Source organism: Prunus mume, linkage group LG4 (assembly GCF_029339155.1).
Source record: "Prunus mume cultivar Tortuosa linkage group LG4, ASM2933915v1, whole genome shotgun sequence".
Taxonomy (NCBI): Eukaryota; Viridiplantae; Streptophyta; class Magnoliopsida; order Rosales; family Rosaceae; genus Prunus; species Prunus mume.
Genome location: NC_142701.1, coordinates 16016211 through 16039665, shown reverse-complemented (window position 1 = coordinate 16039665; position 23455 = coordinate 16016211). Strand labels below are relative to the sequence as shown.

The 23455-nt window shown below is 38.1% G+C and overlaps 4 protein-coding genes across 15 annotated transcripts; 3 read left to right on the top strand and 1 right to left on the bottom strand.

The window, feature by feature from the left end:
- Positions 1-232: 232 nt before the first annotated feature.
- On the top strand, positions 233-6269 carry LOC103327296 (DUF724 domain-containing protein 6-like). 5 transcript variants are annotated; one of them, XM_016793775.2, is made up of 10 exons: positions 233-844; positions 2163-2597; positions 2929-3034; positions 3156-3200; positions 3278-3450; positions 3921-3995; positions 4103-4199; positions 4557-4661; positions 5063-5221; positions 5293-6269. In XM_016793775.2, the coding sequence occupies exons 1-10, from the start codon at positions 380-382 to the stop codon at positions 5964-5966; spliced, it is 2334 nt and encodes a 777-aa protein (XP_016649261.2). In that variant the 5' UTR covers positions 233-379; the 3' UTR covers positions 5967-6269. The 5 variants fall into 5 exon arrangements, with proteins under 5 accessions (XP_016649261.2, XP_008227828.2, XP_088906227.1 ...); XM_008229606.2 differs by having other exon boundaries at positions 235-844; positions 2926-3034; XM_089050101.1 differs by lacking the exon at positions 2163-2597 and having other exon boundaries at positions 235-844.
- Positions 6270-7987: 1718 nt separating this feature from the next.
- On the top strand, positions 7988-14925 carry LOC103327297 (long chain acyl-CoA synthetase 1). Of its 7 annotated transcripts, none has more exons than XM_089050103.1 (21): positions 8275-8769; positions 9512-9696; positions 9818-9981; positions 10159-10222; positions 10324-10413; positions 10492-10548; positions 10670-10718; positions 11259-11335; positions 11440-11479; positions 11555-11649; positions 11883-12050; positions 12220-12330; positions 12531-12618; positions 12717-12783; positions 12853-12928; positions 13301-13418; positions 13576-13821; positions 13913-14052; positions 14189-14371; positions 14475-14594; positions 14703-14925. In XM_089050103.1, exons 3-21 carry the CDS (start codon positions 9836-9838, stop codon positions 14751-14753), a joined length of 1986 nt encoding a protein of 661 aa, XP_088906229.1. In that variant the 5' UTR covers positions 8275-8769; positions 9512-9696; positions 9818-9835; the 3' UTR covers positions 14754-14925. The 7 variants fall into 7 exon arrangements, with proteins under 7 accessions (XP_088906232.1, XP_088906231.1, XP_088906233.1 ...); XM_089050104.1 differs by having other exon boundaries at positions 9512-9719; XM_089050106.1 differs by lacking the exons at positions 8275-8769; positions 9512-9696 and adding an exon at positions 7988-8003.
- Positions 14926-15349: 424 nt separating this feature from the next.
- On the top strand, positions 15350-17288 carry LOC103327320 (pentatricopeptide repeat-containing protein At1g50270-like). 2 transcript variants are annotated; one of them, XM_089050108.1, is made up of 2 exons: positions 15808-15948; positions 16017-17288. In XM_089050108.1, the coding sequence occupies exons 1-2, from the start codon at positions 15934-15936 to the stop codon at positions 17193-17195; spliced, it is 1194 nt and encodes a 397-aa protein (XP_088906234.1). In that variant the 5' UTR covers positions 15808-15933; the 3' UTR covers positions 17196-17288. The 2 variants fall into 2 exon arrangements, with proteins under 2 accessions (XP_008227852.2, XP_088906234.1); XM_008229630.3 differs by having other exon boundaries at positions 15350-17288.
- Positions 17289-17330: 42 nt separating this feature from the next.
- Positions 17331-21589, bottom strand: LOC103327299 (putative pre-mRNA-splicing factor ATP-dependent RNA helicase DEAH2). Its single transcript, XM_008229611.3, has 7 exons — positions 21109-21589; positions 20220-20422; positions 19029-20113; positions 18517-18642; positions 18186-18424; positions 17947-18065; positions 17331-17780 (listed from the first exon to the last, which is right to left on the bottom strand). Exons 1-7 carry the CDS (start codon positions 21403-21405, stop codon positions 17657-17659), a joined length of 2193 nt encoding a protein of 730 aa, XP_008227833.1. The 5' UTR covers positions 21406-21589; the 3' UTR covers positions 17331-17656.
- Positions 21590-23455: the final 1866 nt, after the last annotated feature.

The following is a 23455-nucleotide window of genomic DNA, read 5'->3' as shown; positions in this document are numbered from 1 at the left end:
AAGTAAAGAACTTAGGAGAATCCGTCAATGTGTAAAAACGTGACTTTTAATTATAAATATATATGAAACTCACAATGTAACGTACATGCATCTAACGGTTAGAAATCGCTACGCGTAAGCGAGAAATGATGTGCTCAACATTTTCTTTCAAGAAAAAAGAATGTCGAGAGAGTTAATACAGAACACCCTCTCTTAATCAGTCTGTCTGAAGGGAAAACTAAAAGCACTCTTCTTTTTCTGTGTTAAAACAGAGCTACTGTAAATCTTGATAACAGTGTCTCCCACAATTACTGGTTTGACCGCGTAGATTGGTAGAGAAAGTAGTTATACTACCGAAAGTACCCAGTACCCATTTTAGGGTTTTTGCTATTCAACAACAATGGCAGGCTTCGAGGGCAACGAACACCAGCAGCAGCTCCAATTATTCAGCGTAGGCTCGGCCGTAGAAGTGAGGAGCGACGAGGAAGGGTTCAAAGGCGCCTGGTTCAGAGCCACCATCGTCACAAGTCCCACAAACTTAGCCTCAAAGAAGAGGAAAAGGGCCTTGGTGGAGTACAAGAGCTTGGTCACCGAAGATGGCTCTCAGCAGCTCAAAGAGTACGTTGATTCGGCTCTCTTGAGGCCTGTGCCGCCTCCATTGGGTGACCAAAACTTTGAGGAGGGTGACGTGGTCGATGCGGATTATAAAGATGGATGGTGGACTGGAGTTGTAAAAAAGGTTCTTGACAATTCCAAGTACACAGTGGTGTTTGAATTCCCTCCAGATTTGATTGAATTTGAGGGAGAGCGTCTCAGATTGCATCAAGATTGGGATGCTGGCAAATGGGTTCGGCCCAATAAGAAGGTATGCTATCTTGGTGGTGACCTGGGCTTTTTTTTTTTTTTTTAAATTTATTTATTTATATTTTTTATCTTCTTTTCTTTTCTTGCGGTTAATTAGTCTCTTAATCATGAGTATTCATGCATGTCAGGAATGCACATTACTGTGAAGTCCGAAATGTTAATTTTTTCTCTGCAACTAGTGCTACAAATGAATTACAGCTGTAGCTTTGATGGAAGTTATTCTTAGGTTTAATATATTGTTGAATCAGATACTGCATTTTGTTACTGAAATGTAATATGATATTGATGGGTTGTGTTGATCTGTGTACTGTGTGGACTTAGTGGGTGGTATATGTGGGTTTAATTGATTTTATGAATTATCTTGAAATCTGATCTTTTATGAAATTAAATGGCTCCATTGGATGTTTTATTGCCACATGTTCTTCCTAGCTAATAGCATGTTTGAACTTATAAATGTGAAAATTAATGGATCTATGCAAATGCGATTATCCAAATGGAAAGTAACCGCATTGCTCTAGCTTCTTGCTTATTCTATTCAGTTCATTTTTAGGTTTCATAACTCGATTAACAAATAAATGCAATTACTTGGGGTTGCATAGGCTTTGTGTATTTATGAATTTGTCCTTTGCAGCTAGAATTGAAAATATATGTTATGGTTAATTTTTTGGGGATTCAACTGATCTGATATTTCAATGGAAAGCAAATGGAAGGGTCCATTTTCAGCTCAGGATCAGATGTAGAAGTTAGGTTTGACAAAGAAAATTTATTTGATGATTGGTTCCCTGCAATTGTTCTAAAAGAAATCGAGGATAAGACCTTTCTGGTGAAGTATGAGATTTCAGATGCTAGGGTTCAGAAAGATACTGTACATTTCCATCCTATCCCCCCTCCCCTTTCTCATTATACAAATAGAAGGTATGAGTTGCTCAAAAAGGTAGATGCTTTCTTGATATTTCTTGGCGGGCCGGTGTTATTTCCAATGTTTTAGCTGAGAGGCTGTATACCATCATTTCAAGCAGGGGATTTAGGGTAAGGAACTTGGTTTCTCAGTCATAAGACCCATTCTGGAATGGAAAGATGGTAAATGAGTTGGTGGATCGAAGTTATCTATTTTTCCGAGTATGAGAGAGAGAGAGAGAGAGAGAGAGAGAGAGAGAGAGAGAGAGAGAGAGAGAGGAGAGGGGTGGGGAGAAGGGTGTCTTGGAATACAGTGAGGTTTCATATTTTTTTAGCATTAGCTGCTAGCTTGAGTTGAAGTTTAGCTAGTGTCTCTTAGGGATTATATTTATTTATTAGTAACTAATCAGACTTCCTTCCAGGAGGTATTGGCCGCTTCAGATTCTCCACAAAATAAAGATCATGTATTGCATGCTCAAAACGATTCCAACCATGTTGAAGTGGCTACTCTACTTGAAAATTTGGGTGCTGTAGAGGATAACCCTGAATCAAAAAATTCAGGGAAGAGTCTTTTGGAGCAGCCAAGTTATCCCCGGAGCATCAAGAGCAAAAAGATGTTAGCCCGTAATGTTACTGCTACAGACTCGGGTCCTTCAAAAAAGTTAAAGGACGACAAAGCTGCAGAGGCGACATTATCCATTACAGCACGTCAGTTGAGGAAAATGCCCGACAATAAAGAAATGCTCCATGAATTAGCCACAGTGAGTAGAGGAGTTAGAGGAACAAGACGATCAAGAAAACCCGTTGTTAGCCATCAACATCTTAAAACAGAGAGCTTGCTTGAGGAAAATAATGTTGTGAGTTGAAATGTCTTTTCTTAACGTTTATTTTCTTGCGTCGATCATGTGATGCAATGTGTCATTGATGCCACGATGTTTGTTGTTTCCATGAAACTGGTTGCACACACATAGCGGTTGCACACGTATTTCTTGTGCCTAAATGATTGGTTACAGTGGTTAGTAGCAGTGCTATGTCTTAAGTATGTAGTAGAAAAAATTGATCTGGAGTAAATGGTGTGTTGTCCTATTTCCCCTTCCTTGACAGGCATTGATAATCTAGTCACTACTTCCTTAATTTTGTTTTCCGTGACCCCGTGTTTATGATCAACATATTTGTTATGTGTAGAAGACTAAGGAAGAGAGAGACGGTGAAGTGGATAGCCAATGGGTACATCCTGTAACAAGTAAAGGAAGACGTACAAAGTCTCCATTTGGAAGCCGGTTGACCCAAGCAGGTAAATATGTGTACTGCATAGCCAAAATACAGAAAAAGAAAAAGGTATATATGTTCATCAGTAGACCCTGCACTGGTTAGGTTTCTTGTTTGAAAGAAATTTTGTTCTTTATGCTTTTCAGGGTATATCTGTGCGCTGCCTAGCCAAAAGAGAGAAAAAGAAAAGGGTATATATGTTCATCAATAGACCCTGCGCTGATTAGGTTTCTTATTTGAGAGACATTTGGTTCTTAATAATTTGCAGGTAAGGAAGAGTATGCAAGTGTTAATTCTGCTGGAAAAATAGTTCAGAAGGAGGGGATAAGTAAGGAAGCTGAAGTGCCTCACACTATCAGGTCAAAAGCTAAGGAAAAGGATGGTTCACTGGCTGAAATCCCATGCCAGCTTCCTAATGATCCTGCACAAGAAAAGAGCATGGTAGGCAATATACTAAAAAAAAGGACCCATAACCAAAGGAGTAATAAATAATTTTAAATTAAACTGCTTAGTGGGTTCTCCCAGTCCCAGAGAGAGCTAGAACTATGCTTGTTCTCTAAGGAAAGAAAAAAATGGAATTCGTTTGGATCATTTTAGAAGTGATTAGCCATGTCACTTCTTGTAGGCAAAGTAGATTGTTGTTTGGGTGTTAGTCGTACTGAGCCAGAACTTGATTTCAAATTGCAAATCGCAAATTACTAAAGAGAAAAATATATAAATCATGTAAAATAAAAAATGAAAGAAGGCCAAATTTTACATGAGTAAAGTTTCTATTTAATTATTTATCTATTCTATGGACTAGGCCCTTTTATTCAAGTATGTCGAAAGAGTAGGAACATGAAACATTAGGGATTTAAGCTATCAACAATGACAACATTGGATATTATCTAAAATAAGCTATTAACACTCAGGTTATGTCAGCTGAACTTGGCAGTGATTCAATTTTCGCTAACCTGCTCCGTAGCCTGGTTCTTTTTCCAGACATGGTATAATCATGGAGTGAGAGGTCCACAGTAAAAATTATATTTTATGTACTATGTTTGTTTTTCTACTCAATGCTTTTGCCTATGGATGTTTATCTGTATTTGAGCAGGAGTTTAAGCAGCAACCAGCTGGCGGAAGTACTCATAAAAGAAAGAGGGGCAGACCTCGAAAATTTGTGGATGTAGGCCCACAAGCTTCAGAGGGAGGTAAAAGGCCTTCAAAGTAGAATCATCTTTTGATATTTTAGATTCAGTAAAAGTACATTTTAAGCCCTCTAGTTTGCTAAGTTTTAGATTGAACAATCTCAACAGTGCACTTCTCAAGGTATTTCAGTTTGGTCCCTTTACTTCTAATTGGAACAATGTGAACTATCTAATTTTCTTATTTGTGTCAATTTGGCCCCTCTAGTTACCATTTGACTGTTAATTGACATTGTTCAAATTGAAGCTAATAGCAACCTATAGGGAGTAACACATGTACTTTGGCCAATTTATCTCAAAAGAAAAAATCTGTTACTTTGGGCAATGAATTTTTTGTTAAACATCTATGCTTTTGGATTGTAGTCAAGGGGCAGAATGGATTGGGACAAGTTGCCGATGGAAATGTTGCAGAAAATCAGACGCTTGAGGAAGTTGCTTTGCATGTGCTCAGAGGGATGGACTCTACAGGTTTGAGATTGTACAACTTGGTTTCATTTTTCAGCCTATCAGTGAGGAACTCTTAACTTTATCAGTGATTAGAACAACATATAAGCAGCACAATTAGACTGTTCCCGACAAGGATAAAATGAGAATGTTGTAAAAGTGTTGGGTACACAGCATGAGAAGCATTCATAGCAGAGGGGAAGGACATGAAGCAAACGATACTTCTGAAAAGTTACTGGAAACACGAAAATTTGAAAAGAATTACCTATTTTCACCATTTGCACACAATTAGATTGTTCCAAAAGGTGGTCTAGCTAAACACTTCCTTCCTGTCTAACAACTCTTCTCAAAGAAAAAAAAAAAATTAGAGTCAAAGGGAGTATTTCTTAGTATTCGAACTGGAATCATATCTGGAATTTTTGTAGATTCACAAGATGCCTCTAGAAGAAAAACAGCTGAGTTTCCTGGAACAAGGTGCATGACAAATGAACCTGCAAGGACCTGTGTTGGAGCAGATGATGATGACAGACCTCTATCCATGTGGTTTGGAGGGATGCAGCATCCTGCAAGCGTGGGTGAATCAAGTAAGCTACTTCCTATATTAATTATTTCCCTGTGGTAGTAGTTAATTTGACTGTATCTGTTTTCTTTATAGGATCATCCCCTGATGGGAATGTTAGAGAACCAGTTGAGGTAGCAAGGAGGGAATCTCTTGCAGTTGATGCAGTCAGTGGCAGTGGGCAAGATGAGAAAGGAGGCTTGCCTTTTGTTAAAAGCTCTCCTGTGTGGATGGCAATTGAAACATTAGAAGTATTCAGAATGATACCACAAAGTCCGCACTTCCGCCCTTTGAGTCAATGCAAAGAAGAATATCGTGAGGGATCAGCAATTGGCAATATGATAACCTTTTCCAGACTGGCGGAGAAAATATCCAGGCTGCACTTTGATGAGCCCAAAGATGATTTCATTAGCATTTTGGAGAGTCTTCTTGACCTGGAAAAGTATGGATTTAATGTCACAGTTCTACGTGAGCGCGTGAATCATTTGTTGTCTGTTAAAGACAGGCAAGGGCAGTTTCAGGTCGAGTCAAAAGATGCTGAGAGTAAGATCAGGGAGCATTCTCATGAAAAGACAAAGCTTGTAGAAGAGGCCGACTGTATTGAGAAGAAAATAATTGAGTTAAAGGAGAAACATGCATCACTGAAGTTAGAAGTGGGGGCGAAAGATCTTGAGATTGCTAGATTGCAAAAGCTTGTGGATGCCATGAGTGAAACCATTCAGAGTGCTCGGTCGGATTTTGAAAAGCTAGCTTCAGCTACCTTGAAATAGGCCTTTGCTTAACACCCCTGAAGGGTGGCGCGCAGCGTATAATGAAAGTTGTAACAATTTGTTCCTCTTAGTAGATCTTAGGTATCAGTTTGGTGTTCCTAGTACTAATTTTCAATTTTTAGTGGCTAGTCTTCACTACTTGATTGTTTCCTGAACTCTGTTGGTTTTCTTCCTTCTGCACTTTGATTTTCATTTGTCATTGTCAAATATTTTCTTGGGAGTCTGGGAGGATAAGAGCAAATTTGCCCAATCATATCATTAGCCTGTTAACAAAATAGAAATATAAAAGTTCTTTTCCTTTCTTCTTCTCAGACCAAATAAAACACTCCTTTTGTATATCTCTTATCTGGGAGTCCACTAAAGGCTCATGGAGCTCATTAATTCGACTTTATAGCTTAAGGTATTTTATGATCTTGCTCAAGCATTGGAATTATGGTACTTAGAGATGCCGTTTTCATTTACTGTCATTTGATTGAGGCTTATGCACAACTATTTCGAGATCTCGTGTAATCGCTATGTAAATTTTCTTTCTTTATTTGATGGCCGTAGCAATTCCATTAGTGAAGGGGCAATAGAGAATGTACAAGGAGATGAAGAACATAGCCTCAAAAAGATGGTGAAATTTTCCTAATCTCTTAATTTAGCTCGTTAATTATAATGCTAATAACAGCATTTAACTGGGACTAGAAAATTTCACAGGGAAGATAACCTTTGTGCTATTAGGTGTCAAATGTGTTGATAATTATTCATAAATTTAAAGTTGCCCTATATATTACGAGAATTAAGAACGAAATCGCCAAAAATTATTCATTAGGCTAGGGATTAACAACGTCCCTGAGGGGACCGAGTTGATGGGGAAAATTACCATTCCTAATTATTAGTCAGGAAGCCATACGGATTAATATACGACAATCTTGAAGTTGATAGTATTTGTGATTAAGAATCATGAGTGATTTCTTTTTTTTGCATAATTATATACAAGCATACGGAAGAGAAAATGATTCAGTTTGTTAGTTGTCACGTCATAAATTTCATTTCAAATTTGAAGACATAAAAACTAGAAATGTTAGCAACCTTCTCTCTAACCTTCTCTTTTGGGCCTTCTCCATTTTTCTTGACATGTATTATTCTCCTTACACTTAAAACAATGTCATTAATATATTATACAAGCTAACTTTTGCTTTCCAAGTTTACCCTTATTAAATGTATTCAATTTATCCAAAAAAATTTGACAACTTTCTTACCATCTTATTAATTTTTTTAACGTCAATTATTTTTTAAAAAAAATATTTGCTTTTTAAAAAAAGAGGAAATTTCCTTTTTTATAAATTAAAAAAAAATCTAAACTTGACTTTAAAAAAAGGGGACATTTCCTCTTTTTTTAAAAAGCAGACATTTTCTTAAATAAAAAGTTTTAAGTGTAAGGAGAATGACACATATCAATCAAAAAATAGAGAATTTCCAAAAGAGAATGTTAGAGAAAAAGTAACAAACTCCAAATATTAAAAGCTTGCACCTAACCAAGTCCAAGTCTTGGAAACAAAAAAACAAAAAAAACCAAGTCAAAGTCTTGGCGTTCCATGAATGTGTGTTGTCCAATATCTTATCTCACGTCTTCTAAGTTTAAAGGACAGAATTAATTCAGACCAAAAAAAAAAAAAAAAAGGACAGAATTAATTCCTCAACCAAATGAAAAGTATAGCCACGTTGGGTTGTGGTTCAAAAAGAATACCAAGAGAGGCTGCTCTTCTGGTTCACTTGGTAGTTGGTACGGATGGGAAGAGCTTTTCCTCTTTTTGTTCCACTTTTGTGTGGTGCCCAAATAAATTCTTCTCCCTCTCTCTCTAACTAATTTTCATAACTCTCCCTTAAGGTTTCAATTTCATCAATTTAGTACCCAACATCTTTAAATTTGACCATCCATGAATTTCACCTGTGCAACTAATTAAGGTACATAATGAGTCTTTGTTTTTACCCGTGCAACTACCGCCTGAGTTCCATTACTTCAATGGCAGAAGAAATCATAAAGCTGTCTGGGTAGGTTTTGATTTTTGTTTTCGAGAACATATATATGCAGGGGCAGCACTGTGAGATCCTCAGTCACTCAGTCAGTAACAGAGAGTGGATGGTTGAGATCCTCAGTCCCGTTGTTGATACTCCTCATTGATGCTAGATCTGTAATTTTCTACATAAATTCATAACCGTGACAGCTGACATTTGGGTGCCATGCGTAAGTCCTTCTAACTCGAGGTTATGGGTATGCCTTAGCGTTGGTAGTGAGAGTAGCCAATTTCCCCATAAACCTTTTTTTTCATTAAAAAAAGAGTGGTTGGTTGTTATTGGTTAAGAAGACAAAGACGTTACAGAAATTGTGGCCGGGTCATTTATAGAATATAGTTTATTATTGTAAACATTACTACAATTAAGCTATAATATCATCCCTCCCTAACCCAGAATTCTTAATCAAGTCCTGTTTTTTCTAGTGCACATGGCCGGTTTCACTTTATTTGTCCTTTTAGTACAAATGATGTAGGATGAAAAAGAAAAGATAAGTTTTGTGGAGGACTTATATATGTAAATCGTCATAAATGATGATCAAAATGATCCAAGTTAGGAAGGCTGAGTGATGTGAGTAATTGAATGACCTATATCCTTCCCACCTATTATTTCAACCAAATAATTATTGTCATTGTCCATATCCTTCTCCTGTTTCTCACTCCATAAATATTTGAAGCTGCACCACTACCACCACCACCATTTGCATGACCTCACTTCCAAGCTCCATTCCAATATTCATTCCTCTGTAAGTAGTAATAATTCTCTCTCTCTCTCTCTCTCTCTCTCTCTCTCTCTCTCACACACACACACGCACACACACACTCACACAGAGAAAGACGCAAATGCATGCAGGTATACTTACTATAGTCAAAGATTTGTATATGTTTGTACTAAGTATGTTTTTGGATTCACAAGGATTTTGTATGCATATAATGGTGTGCGTTAGGATGTTTTTGTTTTCTGAACCCCTTAAGGGTGTCAAATGTGGTTGTGTTGTATATGTCAGCCTTGTTTTCTGTGTGTTTGGTTGGATTGATATCAATTATAGTTGTCAGGGACTTGAGATTATAAATTACTTCTGTTAAAGACTCTCATCTACTCTTCAGACAGAAAAAAAAGACTCTTATCTACTCTGTACCCGCCGCCGGGCCCCTACCACCCCCCACAAACACTTCCCCCCTTCTGCATGTTGTTTTTAGGGTACTTCTTCAGTTAAATATTTTCCTTTTTTTTTTTGCCTGTTCAGTGACTTTTTGTTATAATTTTAAATTTTTGTTATAAAATAAATTCATTTATCCCCTGTAGATTCAAGCACCTCAGACGGTTTGCTAAACTTTTGCTGCACTAATCAGTGATTAGTGTGTACTAATTAATGTGGGTTGGCTATTCAGCCCATAGGTTGATCAGGAATTTATTTATTTTTGTTAAAATAATTTCACTGTAATACGGTTTTACAGATTTGCAACTTAATTAATTCTACTTTTCAGTTTAAACTATTTAATTTAGTGGAAACCATGGATATGGTGGTACCAGAATTTTGGAGGGCTTGCCCAATGAAAGCTGACAGCGCTCGTGGTTTACGTTACGGTGTTATTTTCTGACCAGTTTAAACTTTTGGGTTTGCTTTACATTGGCCGCTGATTTTGACATATATAGGCAGGAGTAGGAGGAGGTGCTTCAATCTTCATTAATTCGGTCTTACCTTCTAGTCAATTGTTCACGCATAAACTACTGAATACTTCATATGTATATGTGGTTGTGTGTGCTCCCATGACTCTATTTTGTACATCCAGGTTTCACAACAAAAAACAATGAAGATTTTCTCAGTTCCAGTTGAGGAAGGAAGGGAAGGCCAGGATGGCAAGCCTTCAGTTGGTCCGGTGTACCGTAATTTACTCTCCCAAAATGCTTTTCCCCCACCCGATAGCCAAATAAGTTCATCTTGGGACATTTTCAGGTAATTAAATAATGTTTTGTAATGACAACTATCAGATGTACTTGAATGTGTAAACTATTTAGACTTTTACTGTTACAGTAGTCATTAATTCCTATGAAGATAATTACCTGTTTACAGTAGAAGCAGATCCTTGTACACAGTTCATTTCTTTGACAATTTAAAAATGTTGATGCGCAGTCAATCTGTTCAGAAGCATTCTGGAAATCGGATGCTTGGATGGCGTAACATTGTTGATGGGAAGGTGAAGTGAAGTATATTTAAGTAATGCAGAGATAATTTACCAACACATCTAGTAGATTTGGAAATTGATTTTTGACTTCAGTACTATTATATGATCTATAGCCAGGGCCATACATTTGGAAAACATACAAGGAGGTTTATGAGGAAGTTCTGCATGTTGGTTCTGCGTTACGATTATCCGGTGTTGAACCAGTAAGCATAATACATAGTTGTGGATTTTGGCAGCTGAAACTAGTCTCTTTCCTGGCTTTGATGATTATCTTGTAACAGGGCTCCCGGATTGGGATTTATGGCTCAAATTGCCCCGAGTGGATTATGGCAATGGAGGTTGGTTTGGGCATGCTCTTTAATCCCGTTTTGCATTTTGCTAATTTTCTTCTCTCTTCTTATTATGATTCTGTTGTATAAATCAACCATGTGATGAACAACTTGTTTAAAATTTATGCAGGCTTGCAATGCTCACAGTTTGATTTGTGTGCCTCTCTACGATACCCTTGGTAAACAATATTCTTTCTTTTGAGAAGAGTTCCTGCCTTCAGGCTCTCTCTCTCTCTCTCTCTCACACACACACACACACACACACACAAAAGTAAAGATTTAAACTTTTTTGTCCTCAATTGTCCAATTGATTTTATGCAAAGGGTGGATCAAGATATTATAATATGCACAATGTACTTATTAGCTTTGCCAAGAATACCACCTTTATGACAGGCCAATTCCTTTTTCCTTGCGATTGAGGCTCAATACTCATTTGGAGTTTGTGTAGTATATCTGCCTTTCTAAATGAGAAGCAGGACAACTATAATGTACATTACCCTATTCATTGCCATTTTGCTTGAGGCTATCTAGCCTGCCAGTCTTGAATCAATAACTTTCCTACCTTCTGTAAAACTTAGGAAAGCTTGGAATTCTGTTTTCGGTAACTTTTCATTCTTGAAACCTTGAGATGTATCCTTTTAGTTTCGTATTTGAAGTGGTCCATTGATGCCAAGACTTTATTTGAAGTCTTAATTATTGTGTTATTACTTATAATGCAGGTCCGGGAGCTGTAAATTATATTGTAGATCATGCAGAGGTTGAGGTTGTTTTCATCCAAGATAAGAAAGTGAAAGAAGTGAGAAATAAATAACTCAACCTGCATTTTAATCGAATCATATACATGATCAGTTTCACAAGCACTAGATGGTTCTGATTGGAAACAATTACTTTTCTTTGCAGCTATTGAACCCGGATTGTAGATCTCTTCAACGACTAAAAGGTGAGGAAGACTATATAATCTATGTTCCCAGCCGCTGCTAGAAGGCCTTGTACTGATCTTGCTTGTGTTTTGCAGTTATGGTTTGCTTCACTTCATTGACAGAGGAAGAGAAGGAAAAAGCAGTGCAGCTTGGGATAAAACCATACTCATGGAACGAGTTCATCGAGATGGTTAGTTTCTCTCTTTTGATCAAAAGAACCAGCAAAACAAATTTATATTGCTTTGAAATAGACAAGTACCAGTAATGCTCTGTATTTAAAGTTTAAACCTGTAGAATCCCAGTTTTCCTCGGTGTAAATTGTAACTGTAAAATGTATGGCCATGACTGTCTTTATTGCATATCACTACTACCCCTTTTGCTTCTTTTTTTCCCCCAGTCGTGAGTGGAATTTTTCGTTCTCAGGGTAAACAAAATCCGTCAGAGATTCTTCCACCCCAGACTGAAAATATCTGCACAATTATGTACACAAGCGGTACCAGTGGAGATCCTAAAGGTGTTGTGATAACACATGAAAATGTTGCATATGGTGTGAGAGGGATTGACCTTTTTATGGAACAATTTGAAGACAAGGTAAGCATAAAATATGATCCTCTGAAGGCTCTGATACGTTGTTTTCTATACCATACATGTGTTTCCCTTTTCCATGTTTTCAAGTAGTACCTGAATACCTTGTTAGCTAAACAAAAAAAGAATTAATTTTGTTCTACTGACATGTGCATTAATTTATGATGTTGAGTAGATGACAGTGGATGATGTGTATCTATCTTTCCTTCCCCTGGCTCATATCCTGGATCGCGTGATTGAGGAGTATTTTTTCCGAAATGGTGCTTCTGTTGGCTACTATCATGGGGTATGCTACCAGAACTTTTTGTGTCTTGAATGCAATAAGTTAAAATCTTTCATATACTTCCCAAACTGTCCAAGAATCCAAATGATATCAGGGAGGATGAGCTCTCAATTCACCTTCAGATGTTCCATTTCACTCAAGACTCTTTATGTACCTTTCATCTCCTCTGTCAATCATAATTGCATTGATTCTCTTATTTGAAGGATCTTAATGCATTGAAGGATGATATGATGGAGTTAAAGCCAACACTTCTTGCTGGGGTGCCTAGAGTTTTTGAAAAAATACATGAAGGCAAGAAATTTTTTGCCTGTGATCTGTCTGAAAAATAAAACTATATAGTTTTATTGATTTGAGTTAGATGTGGTAATTCAAACTCATCTGTATTTCAGGTATAAAGAAAGCAGTGTTAGAGCTCAATCCCAGAAGAAGGAAGATTTTTGACATTCTCTACAGATAGTAAGTAGGCATTTATTAATTCCACGGTATTCACTTATATATGAAGCTAACCCTTCTTTTGGTATACAGCAAACTTGCTTGGATGAATATGGGGTATAAGAACAAAAATGCATCACCATTAGCAGATCTGTTAGCCTTCAGGAAGGTTCTATTTTTCTCCTCTGATTTGATATTTTTACTTATAAAAAAAGACAAAAAAAAATCTTCCCACAAAAGGAGCTTTCAAGCTACTTATATATGATCTTATGGATTTCAACACAAAAATGACAGTTCAAGTCTCAGGGGATTAATCCTTCTAATTTGTTAAATAAGACATAATATTCCTTGGCCATAAACCTTAACTGTTAAAAATATAAAATCTCACATTGGAAATTTGAAGATTTTGGATCACAATATATAGTATCTTGGGCGTCTACTCTAGTTCTAATATTGAACTTTTAGATCATTAACCCACTTGAATGAAATGGGTCAAGTCTTCCCACATTATGGTCTTACTTTTCATTTTCAATTTTTTAAGATCAAAGCTAGGCTGGGCGGTCAGCTTCGACTTATAATTTCTGGAGGTGCACCCTTGAGCTCTGAGATCGAAGAATTCTTGCGGGTTACTTGCTGTGCTTTTGTAGTCCAAGGCTATGGTAAACAACTCTGTTTTCAGCAGTAAACATAGTATATGTATATAAGTACAGGCCATCATAGCATTCTCGCCTATGGATGATTTTGAATCATGGAATTCTTATACAGCTTGTCTATTCATAATTGAAGTGGTCAGATAGTTGTGAATAATTCTTTCAGGGTTGACCGAAACTTGTGGACCGACTACTCTTGGCTTTCCGGATGAAATGTGCATGATTGGAGCTGTTGGTTCTGTATCTGTATACAATGAGCTGCGCCTGGCTGAGGTTCCAGAAATGGGATACAATCCACTTGGGAATCCTCCTTGTGGTGAGATATGTCTGAGAGGGAAGACTGTTTTTTCCGGCTACTACAAAAGTCCTGAATTGACAAGCGAAGCCATAAAAGATGGCTGGTTCCATACAGGTTCATCATGATCAGCATATCTTTACAGCCATTGATTTCCAGTAATTAATTTCATTGAAAATATTAAATATATATCGTCAATATTCCTCAGGGGACATAGGTGAAATACTTCCAAATGGAACCATCAAGATTATTGATAGGAAAAAGAATCTCATTAAGCTATCCCAAGGAGAGTATGTTGCACTTGAGTATTTGGAAAATGTTTATGGCATTGCTTCTATTATTGAAGATGTGAGCTTCTCTTCTCTACATCCTGGTTAAATTTAAAGTCATATACAAGATCTGTGCACTCATGTTTCCATTATTCGTATTCCACCAGCTTCTGTTAACTAATGCGCTGCTGTGTTCCTTTCTTTTTATTTCGAAGATCTGGGTTTACGGAAACAGCTTCAAGTCCATGCTTGTTGCAGTGGTGGTACCAGAAGAAGACACTACCAAGAAATGGGCTTATTTAAATGGTCACATGGGTTCATTTTCTGATATTTGTTCTCTTGATCAGCTAAAGAATCATATCATGGCCGAGCTTAAGTTAACAGCTGAGAGAAACAAGGTAAGTAGTGTCTCTAGTTTTAATACCTTACTGCATGAATTGCAATCTTTTGTTGAGATGGAAAAATATTGATTAGTTTCTATTTATTTGTGGTTTCAACCAGTTGCGTGGCTTTGAACATATCAAAGGAGTCATTGTAGAACCTCGCCCCCTTGACATGGAAAGAGACTTGGTGACTGCAACTATGAAAAAGAAAAGACATCAACTGCTCAAGTATTACAAGGTGAATTGGCATTCCTCATTGTGAAATTACTGTTTTTTTTTGGGTGTCAACAAATTACTGTTAATTGTTAAACAACTGTAAAGCAACTGACAACTTGGCATTTTACAGGTTGAAATTGATCAACTCTACCAAACTCTGGATGGACGAAAATGCACTTGAGCCATCACCAGTATAAGATGTTAAATTGTATAAGGAAGCTCCATTATGTTTATGCATTATATATGTACGTATACCAAACTGATAGCACTTTACTCAATCGCTGCTAGTAATCGGGTTGTGTTGTAGCAATATTTGAATTCCCAGTTATAATATTCAGTTTTTCGGCTGCCAATGAGCATTGAACAGAACGCATGAAATGAAACATGCATTCCTTTAGTTTAGGGTTTAGGGGTTGGGAAGAAGTCATCCAAATGGTTCACACCGATCAAATCAAAACAATACGAACAGTTTGGTTCGGTTTTTCCACTCAAAAAGTATAGTGTTAGACTGAATTGAACCAACTTATCGATTTTCATCACTCATATTGATACCGTAGATCCATTCGGATTTAAAATCATCTCTCTCTCAAAATTTCTCCATCTTCAACGGTAAGAAAATATAACATATTTGCTTAAATTTTTATGAAGGAAACAACCCAACCAAATCGGTTACCAAAGAATTAGTTTGGTTCGATTACGCTACTAGTTTGGGGCCTAAACTAAACCCAACCAAATCGTGATGTTAACATCAAATCTACATGAGATATGTTGTCTCACTTTGGAGCTGCGCCTTTCTTACCGTTTTTCTCTCCGCATTTCTTTTGACAGCTCGCAGCATTCTCTTAACCTTTCTCTTTTCTCTTATTCTTCATAACTTGCATTGCACCCTAATTTTAAACATGTGCTCGTGCAAACCCAGTTTGTTTAACTTCCAAATTAACACTTTCTCTTTTCCTTCACAAATTTAATGTGAAATTTGTGAAGGACTTAGCTGCATTAAAAATCAGTTAATCAGGATTTTAGTTGACTATGCGTCATGCGCAGGTTAGAGAGAACCCTGCTCCTAAAAGATTACCGCCAGCTTTGTACACTTTCAAAAGCCAGTTTCAGTCCCATGCTCGACACTCGAGGCTCAGACCATGCGCGTCTGTATTTTGATGGAAATCCTCCATCCCGGAACATTTTTTCATGCAACAGAATGCTTGCAGCGCATGTGAGATATGATCAAACGCCAATTGCACAGGACCTGTTCGATCAAATGCTCGTGAAAGACGTCGTTTCGTGGAACACCATGTTGACCGGTTTGCAGAAAGCCAAAAACCCACACGGAGTTAATCGATGCTTCTTGCAAATGAGAAGAGATGGCTTTAGACCAAGTGAGTATACTATCTCGACGGTACTCAATGCCTTTCTGGGCACAGCGTTTAATGTTTTGGTATCGCAGATTCATGCCCTTGTAGTCCGTTTGGCGCTCAGCTCAAGCGTGTTTGTTGGATCAGCGCTGATCAAAGGGTATGCAAATATAGGGGATCAGATTGCTTTAAGCAGAGTGTTTGATGAGATTCCGATGAAGGATGTCTCGTCTTCGAATGCATTGGTTTCGAGTTACATGGAACTGGGGTGCACGCTCGAGGCTCAAAGAGTTTTTGATGTCATGCTGGAGAGGAATATAGTTTCTTGGACTAGTTTGGTAAGCGGGTATATCAACAATAAGAGGATCAACAAAGCTCGCTCTGTTTTCGACAAAATGAGAGAAAAGAATGTGGTTTCATGGACTGTTATGATCAGTGGGTATGTGAAAAATCAGAAATTTATGGATGCTCTGGATCTTTTCCTCTTGATGTTGAAATTCAGGGCTCTGCCGAATCACTTTACATTTTCAAGTGTGTTAGATGCATGTGCTGGTTGTTCTTCACTTATACTGGGGCAGCAAGTTCATTCGAGCATCTTAAAGCTTGGTATGCCGGAGGATGTCATCATGTCAACCTCGCTTGTTGATATGTACGCAAAATGCGGGGACATTGAAGCGGCATTTTGTGTTTTCGGATCCATGCCGAGAAAAAATTTGGTGACATGGAATTCAATCATAGGAGGTTCTGCGAGGCATGGACTCGCAACAAGAGCATTGGACAAGTTTGAGAGAATGATCAAGTGTGGTGTAAGGCCAGATGAAGTTACATTTGTAAACGTGTTATCGGCTTGTGGGCATGGTGGGATGGTTGAGAAGGGTGAAAAACTATTTAACTCCATGAAGGCAAAGTTTGGAATCGAACCAAACGTCGAGCACTACGCATGCATGGTCGACCTCTATGGGAGAGCAGGCAACCTAGAGGAAGCGGAGAAATTGATACAGGGGATGCCATTTCAGCCGGATGTTGTGATTTGGGTTGCATTACTTGGTGCATGTGGCTTGCATTCAAGTCTTCAACTTGGCGAGTTTGCTGCTAAAGAAATTGAGAAACTGAGAAATGACCATCCCGCAATATATTCAACGCTTTCAAAGATCCATGGCGAAAGAGGGGTATGGGACAGTGTATTAGAGTCTAGGAAAATTATGAAAGAGAAACACATTCAAAAGCAGAATGCAGGTAGCTGGGTCGAGTCTCAATATAGAATAAGATGAACACCAAATTGAAGGTTGCAGATTTTTATGTCCACCAAGAATCCAACACAAGTCTTTCATTTTTTTCATTTTTGATGCTACTTCTCTTTTTCATTCTTCTGCTAGCACTTTGGTAGTAGGGAGAAAAGACTTCCATTGATAAAAAAATCATAATATAAAGCTGCGTACGCCTTTATGTCAAATTTTAAACTGCTTCTTAATCTTGAATACCAGCAAGATCATCACATCCAAGATTAAATAACAATAGTGGAGACGATACAAAACTATAGACTAGGGAAGCTAATACTCCAAGAAAATGTTACAGAAACATTGAAGGCCTTTCCCCAGCTACAACGACAAATGAGCAGCTGAGAGCCGCAAAATGCTTTAATATGATGAAGAATCTTAGATCAGCTCTCACTGATTGCACTTTGTTACTCAGACAAGAATCTGCAGATTCCGAAGATCCATGGGTATCAACTTCATTTTCTGTTTTTGTTTTCATCTCTGTCCTCCCGCTTCTTGTAAAGCTTCTCAAGAACACGCTTCGCCTCACACTGGGGAAAATTCGCCAAATCATAGTAGTGGGATGCTATATCAACAAGCCTGTAGAAATTTAAAATTTGAGAGATTAAAAACAGGATAACGACACAAAAATTTAGATTCACCTTAACAAATGACTAACGATTACTCAACAGCTATAATATATATATATATATATAACCTTGAGAGAGAGAGAGAGAGAGAGAGAGAGAGAGAGAGAGAGACTAACCACTCCCCACGAATATCTGTGACTGTACGGATAAAATTCCTGCTTGTCAAGACATATTCGTTGTAAATCACCCATTCTGGTTTATGATCCAAGCAATTTGACGGATGCAAATGTACCACCTGCCAAATAAGATCATGCATATTATGCATATTAGGAGCAAACACAAACACTGATAAGGGAAAAAAGGGATGACAGATGGTCCAAATGGAAAGATAAAAGTAAAGAATAATTTCACATACCTGGTTATCTTTCACTGTCAGGTAGTGTCCAGTGCGTTCCAGGTGAGCCACCTGCATGAAATATCCAGCTAGCATGGCTTTTCTTATGTTTATGTAGTAGTCACGACTATTGAAATCAGTGCTACATAACTTCAGGTTAAACCGGGCCATTATGCGCACTAGTTGCTGCCTGACGTTGTCTGCAGACTTCAATGCCCTCTGATTGACAAAGTTCTCATAGCACCACGATGGATCCTCATCTACAACCCATTCAAAAATAAGAATTTTATACCAAGACACTGAAGAAAATAACTTCATATCAGTATTGAAAGAAACAGATAGATATACTTACTGTTTTGCTTGTATGCATGATACACGTTCAGAAGCGTGAGATGATCCCCATCAATGTGTCCAAACCTAGCTTTTGCCTCGTCTGCAGCTTTTTGAGCCTCCCTAGGCCGGACAAAGCAATTGGGTACTAAGAAATAAATTGGTTATCACAGACGAGGCCCATGGAACGTTAGCAGATGCATAGAGGCGAGACGACACCATTTGCTTCATGAGATAATACTGAGAAACTGCAACTATCTGCATCAGCACTTACTTAAAAATCCATAGGTACATGCCAACCGGGGGCATGGAACCCAGACAAGACAGTTGCTGATGACAACCTAATTTGACACAGTACCACTTCAACCACATGCATATGCATTTGCATGCAGTTGTAGCGGTCAGGACAACATGCGCACACAAAAATGTATGTACACATAACAGATCAATCGGCATGCAACCAAGAATGATGCAGCCTGACCTGAACCAAGACAGACACAACTGAGAAAGCGGAAAGAATAAAGAAATAAGTACCTGAAAGCATTGCAGATATTGACAAAATTTCATTTGAGCAGTTGAACTCGGGGCTGACAACCAGCATTTTTGACATCTGAGGATCTAACGGGAACTCACTCATAATCTCCCCCAGCTTCGTCAAGTTACCATCATCATCCAATGCGCCCAAATAATTCAAAACCTCTAATGCTCTCATCAATGTCTCAGGAGCAGGGGGATCCATAAAATCAAAATGAACCAAATCATCTATTCCTAGTTTCTTCAAAGTAAGAACTGTATTTGCAAGGTTTGATCTCAATATTTCTGGATATGTCTGTGGTTGAAGATCATTATGGAAACTTTTCTCAGTATATAGTCTGAAACATTTTCCTGGCTGAGTTCTTCCAGCACGCCCTGACCTCTGATGTGCACTTGCCTTAGAAATTGGAGATACCAACAAGGATTCAACACGCACTCGTGGGTTATAAACTTTTTGTTTAGCAAATCCCGGATCAATAACATAAACAATTCCATCTATAGTGAGAGAAGTTTCTGCAATGTTTGTTGACACTACAATCTTCCTTCCAGGAATTCCGCCTTCATTTATGGGAGGAGGAGCAGGATCAAATATTTTCTGTTGCATAGCTGGAGGAAGAGTTGAATATAGAGGGACCACTTTCACAGGACCAACCTGGTCACCCAGGTTTCCAACTTCTTTGTTAATTTTGCGGCACGCATCTTCTATCTCTTCCTCTCCCGTTAGAAAAACAAGTATATCTCCTGGGGTCTCATACATATGAATCTGCACAACAGTTCGAATTGCTGCCTCCAGATAATCCCTTTCAGGTTCCTCAGTGTAAAAAATTTCCACTGGATGAAGCCTTCCAGGAACTTTCATGAGTGGTGCACCACTGAAATAACCCTGAAACTTTTCAGCCTCGAGTGTAGCACTCATCACAACCAGCTTCAAGTCAGGTCTGTTTCTCAATACTTCCTTCAGAAGCCCAAATAGAACATCTGTTGCTAAAGTTCTTTCATGAGCCTCATCAAGAATTATCACACTGTATCGCTCTAATAGTGGATCTGTCATTGCTTCTCTTAAAAGCATTCCATCCGTTAGATACCTGCCACCAAAAAAAAAGTAAAAATGTAAAAATGTAAATTATGTATCCCTTGGCTCTCAGCTAAAAAATTCCGTAAAGAAAACAAAACAAAAAAGGTTGAGCTTACTTCAGCACTGTTCTGGCACTGCTGCAGTCCTCAAAACGGATGCTATAACCAACCTCTTCTCCTATGGTTACATCCATCTCTTCAGCAACACGACGGGACACTGACATTGCAGCCACTCTACGGGGTTGGGTACATGCAATCATCATCTTCTTACGTTTATCTGGAGTTTCCGAATCAACAGCTTCCAAAACAAATTGAGGGATCTGCAATAGAGAAGCACATATTTTATTTAGTGAACTTCCAGTAGGTAATATTCTTAGTTGTGTTGGGAAAGTGGCGCACATTATAACATTCAGCAAAAAAGAGAACTATTTATAACAGGGCCTTTAGAAAACCAAGACTTCTACATTCAAGTAACACAACAGCCACTGGTCTTTGGGTAAAAGGGCACCCTCTGCCAAGGGTGAAAATTTTGGTTCAGCAAACAGTTAGGTGAATCAGTAAATTCTACCAAACTAAAAAAAAAAAAAAAAAAAGGAATGAAACCAAAAGCTACTTACAATATAGAATTAAATCATTACCATGCAAAACATAAGTCGACTGCATATCATATAAGTTTCACAACTGAGCGTTAAAAAAGCAAATGCACAACATGGTGGACGACTACAAGAAGTTTTAAACATTCCACTTTCTTTTCTCTCAGTTTACCTTCCTAAACAACACAATATTTACTATTATTTTCAAGCTAACAGCAATGGTAATGCAACTACCATTAAGTTTAAGGGTCATTTTTCATCTAGTTTCTCAGCAACCAAAGAAGAAACGTAATCTTGAATCATTTTACGAATAAATATTCATTACCACGTGCAAAATTTCCATTCACATTGCATTAAGTTTTCAATGCTACCATAGAGACCAAATTAAAGTAAAAAGCCTTGCAGAAACAAACCTGGGTGGTTTTACCACTACCAGTCTCACCAACCAAAATAAGAGACTGGCTGGCCTTGAGAGCTTGCAAGAACTCCTCTTTCTGGTGCCAAACAGGCAAAGTCTTCCTCTTCTCAAGGATCTCATAATACCTCTGCGAGTAAGGCTTGCCGGTCCACCTATTGATCAGATTGCTCACCGCGTTATGATTCGCTGTGGCTCCTGCACCACCGTTCGATTTACTCATCTTCGCTGATGAGACTGATGTCTCGTCCACCACGTCGAACAGGCTCACCTTCCTCTTCCTCTCCGTACCCATCAATCAAAAACCTTAACAGCGCAGAAACCCAAAAGGCTATCAGTTGGATCCTAACGAATTCGGATAGGATCCGAATCGAGGGTTTCTCTTCCTTTTCCTATTTACTATTTAGCCCTAAAATTGGCAAACCCTAGAAGATAGAAGAAGATTGAGAATTTCAGGGAGAGAGGCTAGGGCTTTTGCATTGTGCAATTAATATTATTATTAATAGGGAGGTGAAATTTCAAGAATTACACTTTAGTCCCTCTTTTGTTAATTTTTTTTCTTTTTGGGAACTTGCTGAACCCATAATTTCAATCTAGTCTGGCCCTGAGCGGGAGGCCCAATAACTGCAGCCTATAATCGGGAAAGGGATTATGCGGGAGGCCCAATAATGATCTGATTTAGTCAGCAAATGGGAAGGGGCCGGTTTAGTGTTTCTCACATTCTACTGGGCTTCTTTGGAATGAAATTTTTCCAAAAATAGCATTTATGATATGTTTACTTACTATGAATATGCATAAGAAGAAAAGTATTCCAATTTAGAATTCTCTGACGTTTACTAACATATAAAAAAGTGTGTCTCACCTTAAAACTGGTTATCTTCAAAATCAGAAATTGGACCACTACTAGTCGATAGTTGATCCAATTCGAATTCCTTACTTACTCTAGTCTTTAAGTTCCCGATTCTTTACTTCCTAATTCGAAATAAATAAACATGAAATTTTTTAAATGTTTCTTAGTCTTCTCCAATAATGAAAACCATCGAAAAGTTTTGAAATCCATAAAATCTCTCATTCAACAACTCTTTTACGAAATCCACTTCTATTATAAAATCTTGATAAACCCACAGTTGTTTTATAAAACTTTCCAATGCTGCTAAACCCACAGTTGTTTTATTCACGGCCCATATATCTTAATTACTAACTACGTACTAATATAACAAAATTAATTTATCTACTAACCTCATGGTTTTTTTTATTCTATATAAAATTGTATAACCAAGTTAAGGTCTTTACTCAAATGAATATTAGTAAATGTTGGTTTTGTATATGGATTAAAAGAATCAAAATTACAGATATAATATATAAAAATCTAAATCAAAATATGGATTATAACATATTTGGTTTAGCTTGCTATTGCCTTGCCTTGCCTTAGCTTGACTAGCTTTGCCTTTCCCTTGCATTTCCTAACCATGACTTTGCCTTGCCTTTGCTAAGCAATGTCTTCCATTTGGCTTGGCTTACCTTTCCTTATCTTGTCAAGGCATGCGCCTTGCTTTTGCCATGTGTTGTCTTCCTTTGCCTTACCCTGCCTTTGTGTTGTGGTGCCTTGTGTTGGCCCTGCCTTGCATTACCTTGACATTGCTTTGCTTTTCCTTGATTTACCTTGTTTTGTGTTGCCTTTGCCTTGTCTTCCCTTGCCTTGCCCTCCCTTGCCTTTGCCATGACTTGTCTTACCTTGCAATTGCCTTGTCTTGCCTTTGCTTTGTCTTACCTTGCAATTGCCTTGCCTTTGCTTTGTCTTACCTTGACTTTCCTTGCCTTGACTTTCTTTGTCTAGTCTTGCCTTGCCTTGACTTTCTTTGCCTTTGTCTTCCCATTGCCTTGCCTTTCCTTAACTTTTCCCTTGCCTTCGCTTGTTTTGTGTTGTGTTGCATTTGCCTTGTCTTGCCTTTGCTTTGGCTTTCCCTTTTCATTCCTTTGCCTTTCCTTTGCTTTGCCTCGACTTGCTTAGCCTTGTCTTGCCTAGCCATGTCTTGCCATTGCCTTGCCTTGCTTTGCCTTAACTTTTCCATGTCTTGGCCTTTCCTTTGAGTTGCATTGACTTGCCATGCCTTTCTTTACCTTTACCTTTGTCTTTGCCTTTGCCTTTGCCTTTGTCTTTGTCTTTGTCTTTGTCTTTGCCTTTGCCTTTTTCTTGCCTGGACTTGCCATGTCTTGCCTTGCCTTGTCTTGCCTTTTTCATTTCCCCTTGCCTTGTTTTCCCTTTGCCTTTGCCTTGTCTTTGAGTTGCCTAGACTTTCCTTGCCTTGCCTCACCTTGTCTTATTGTTGCCTTGCCATTTTCAT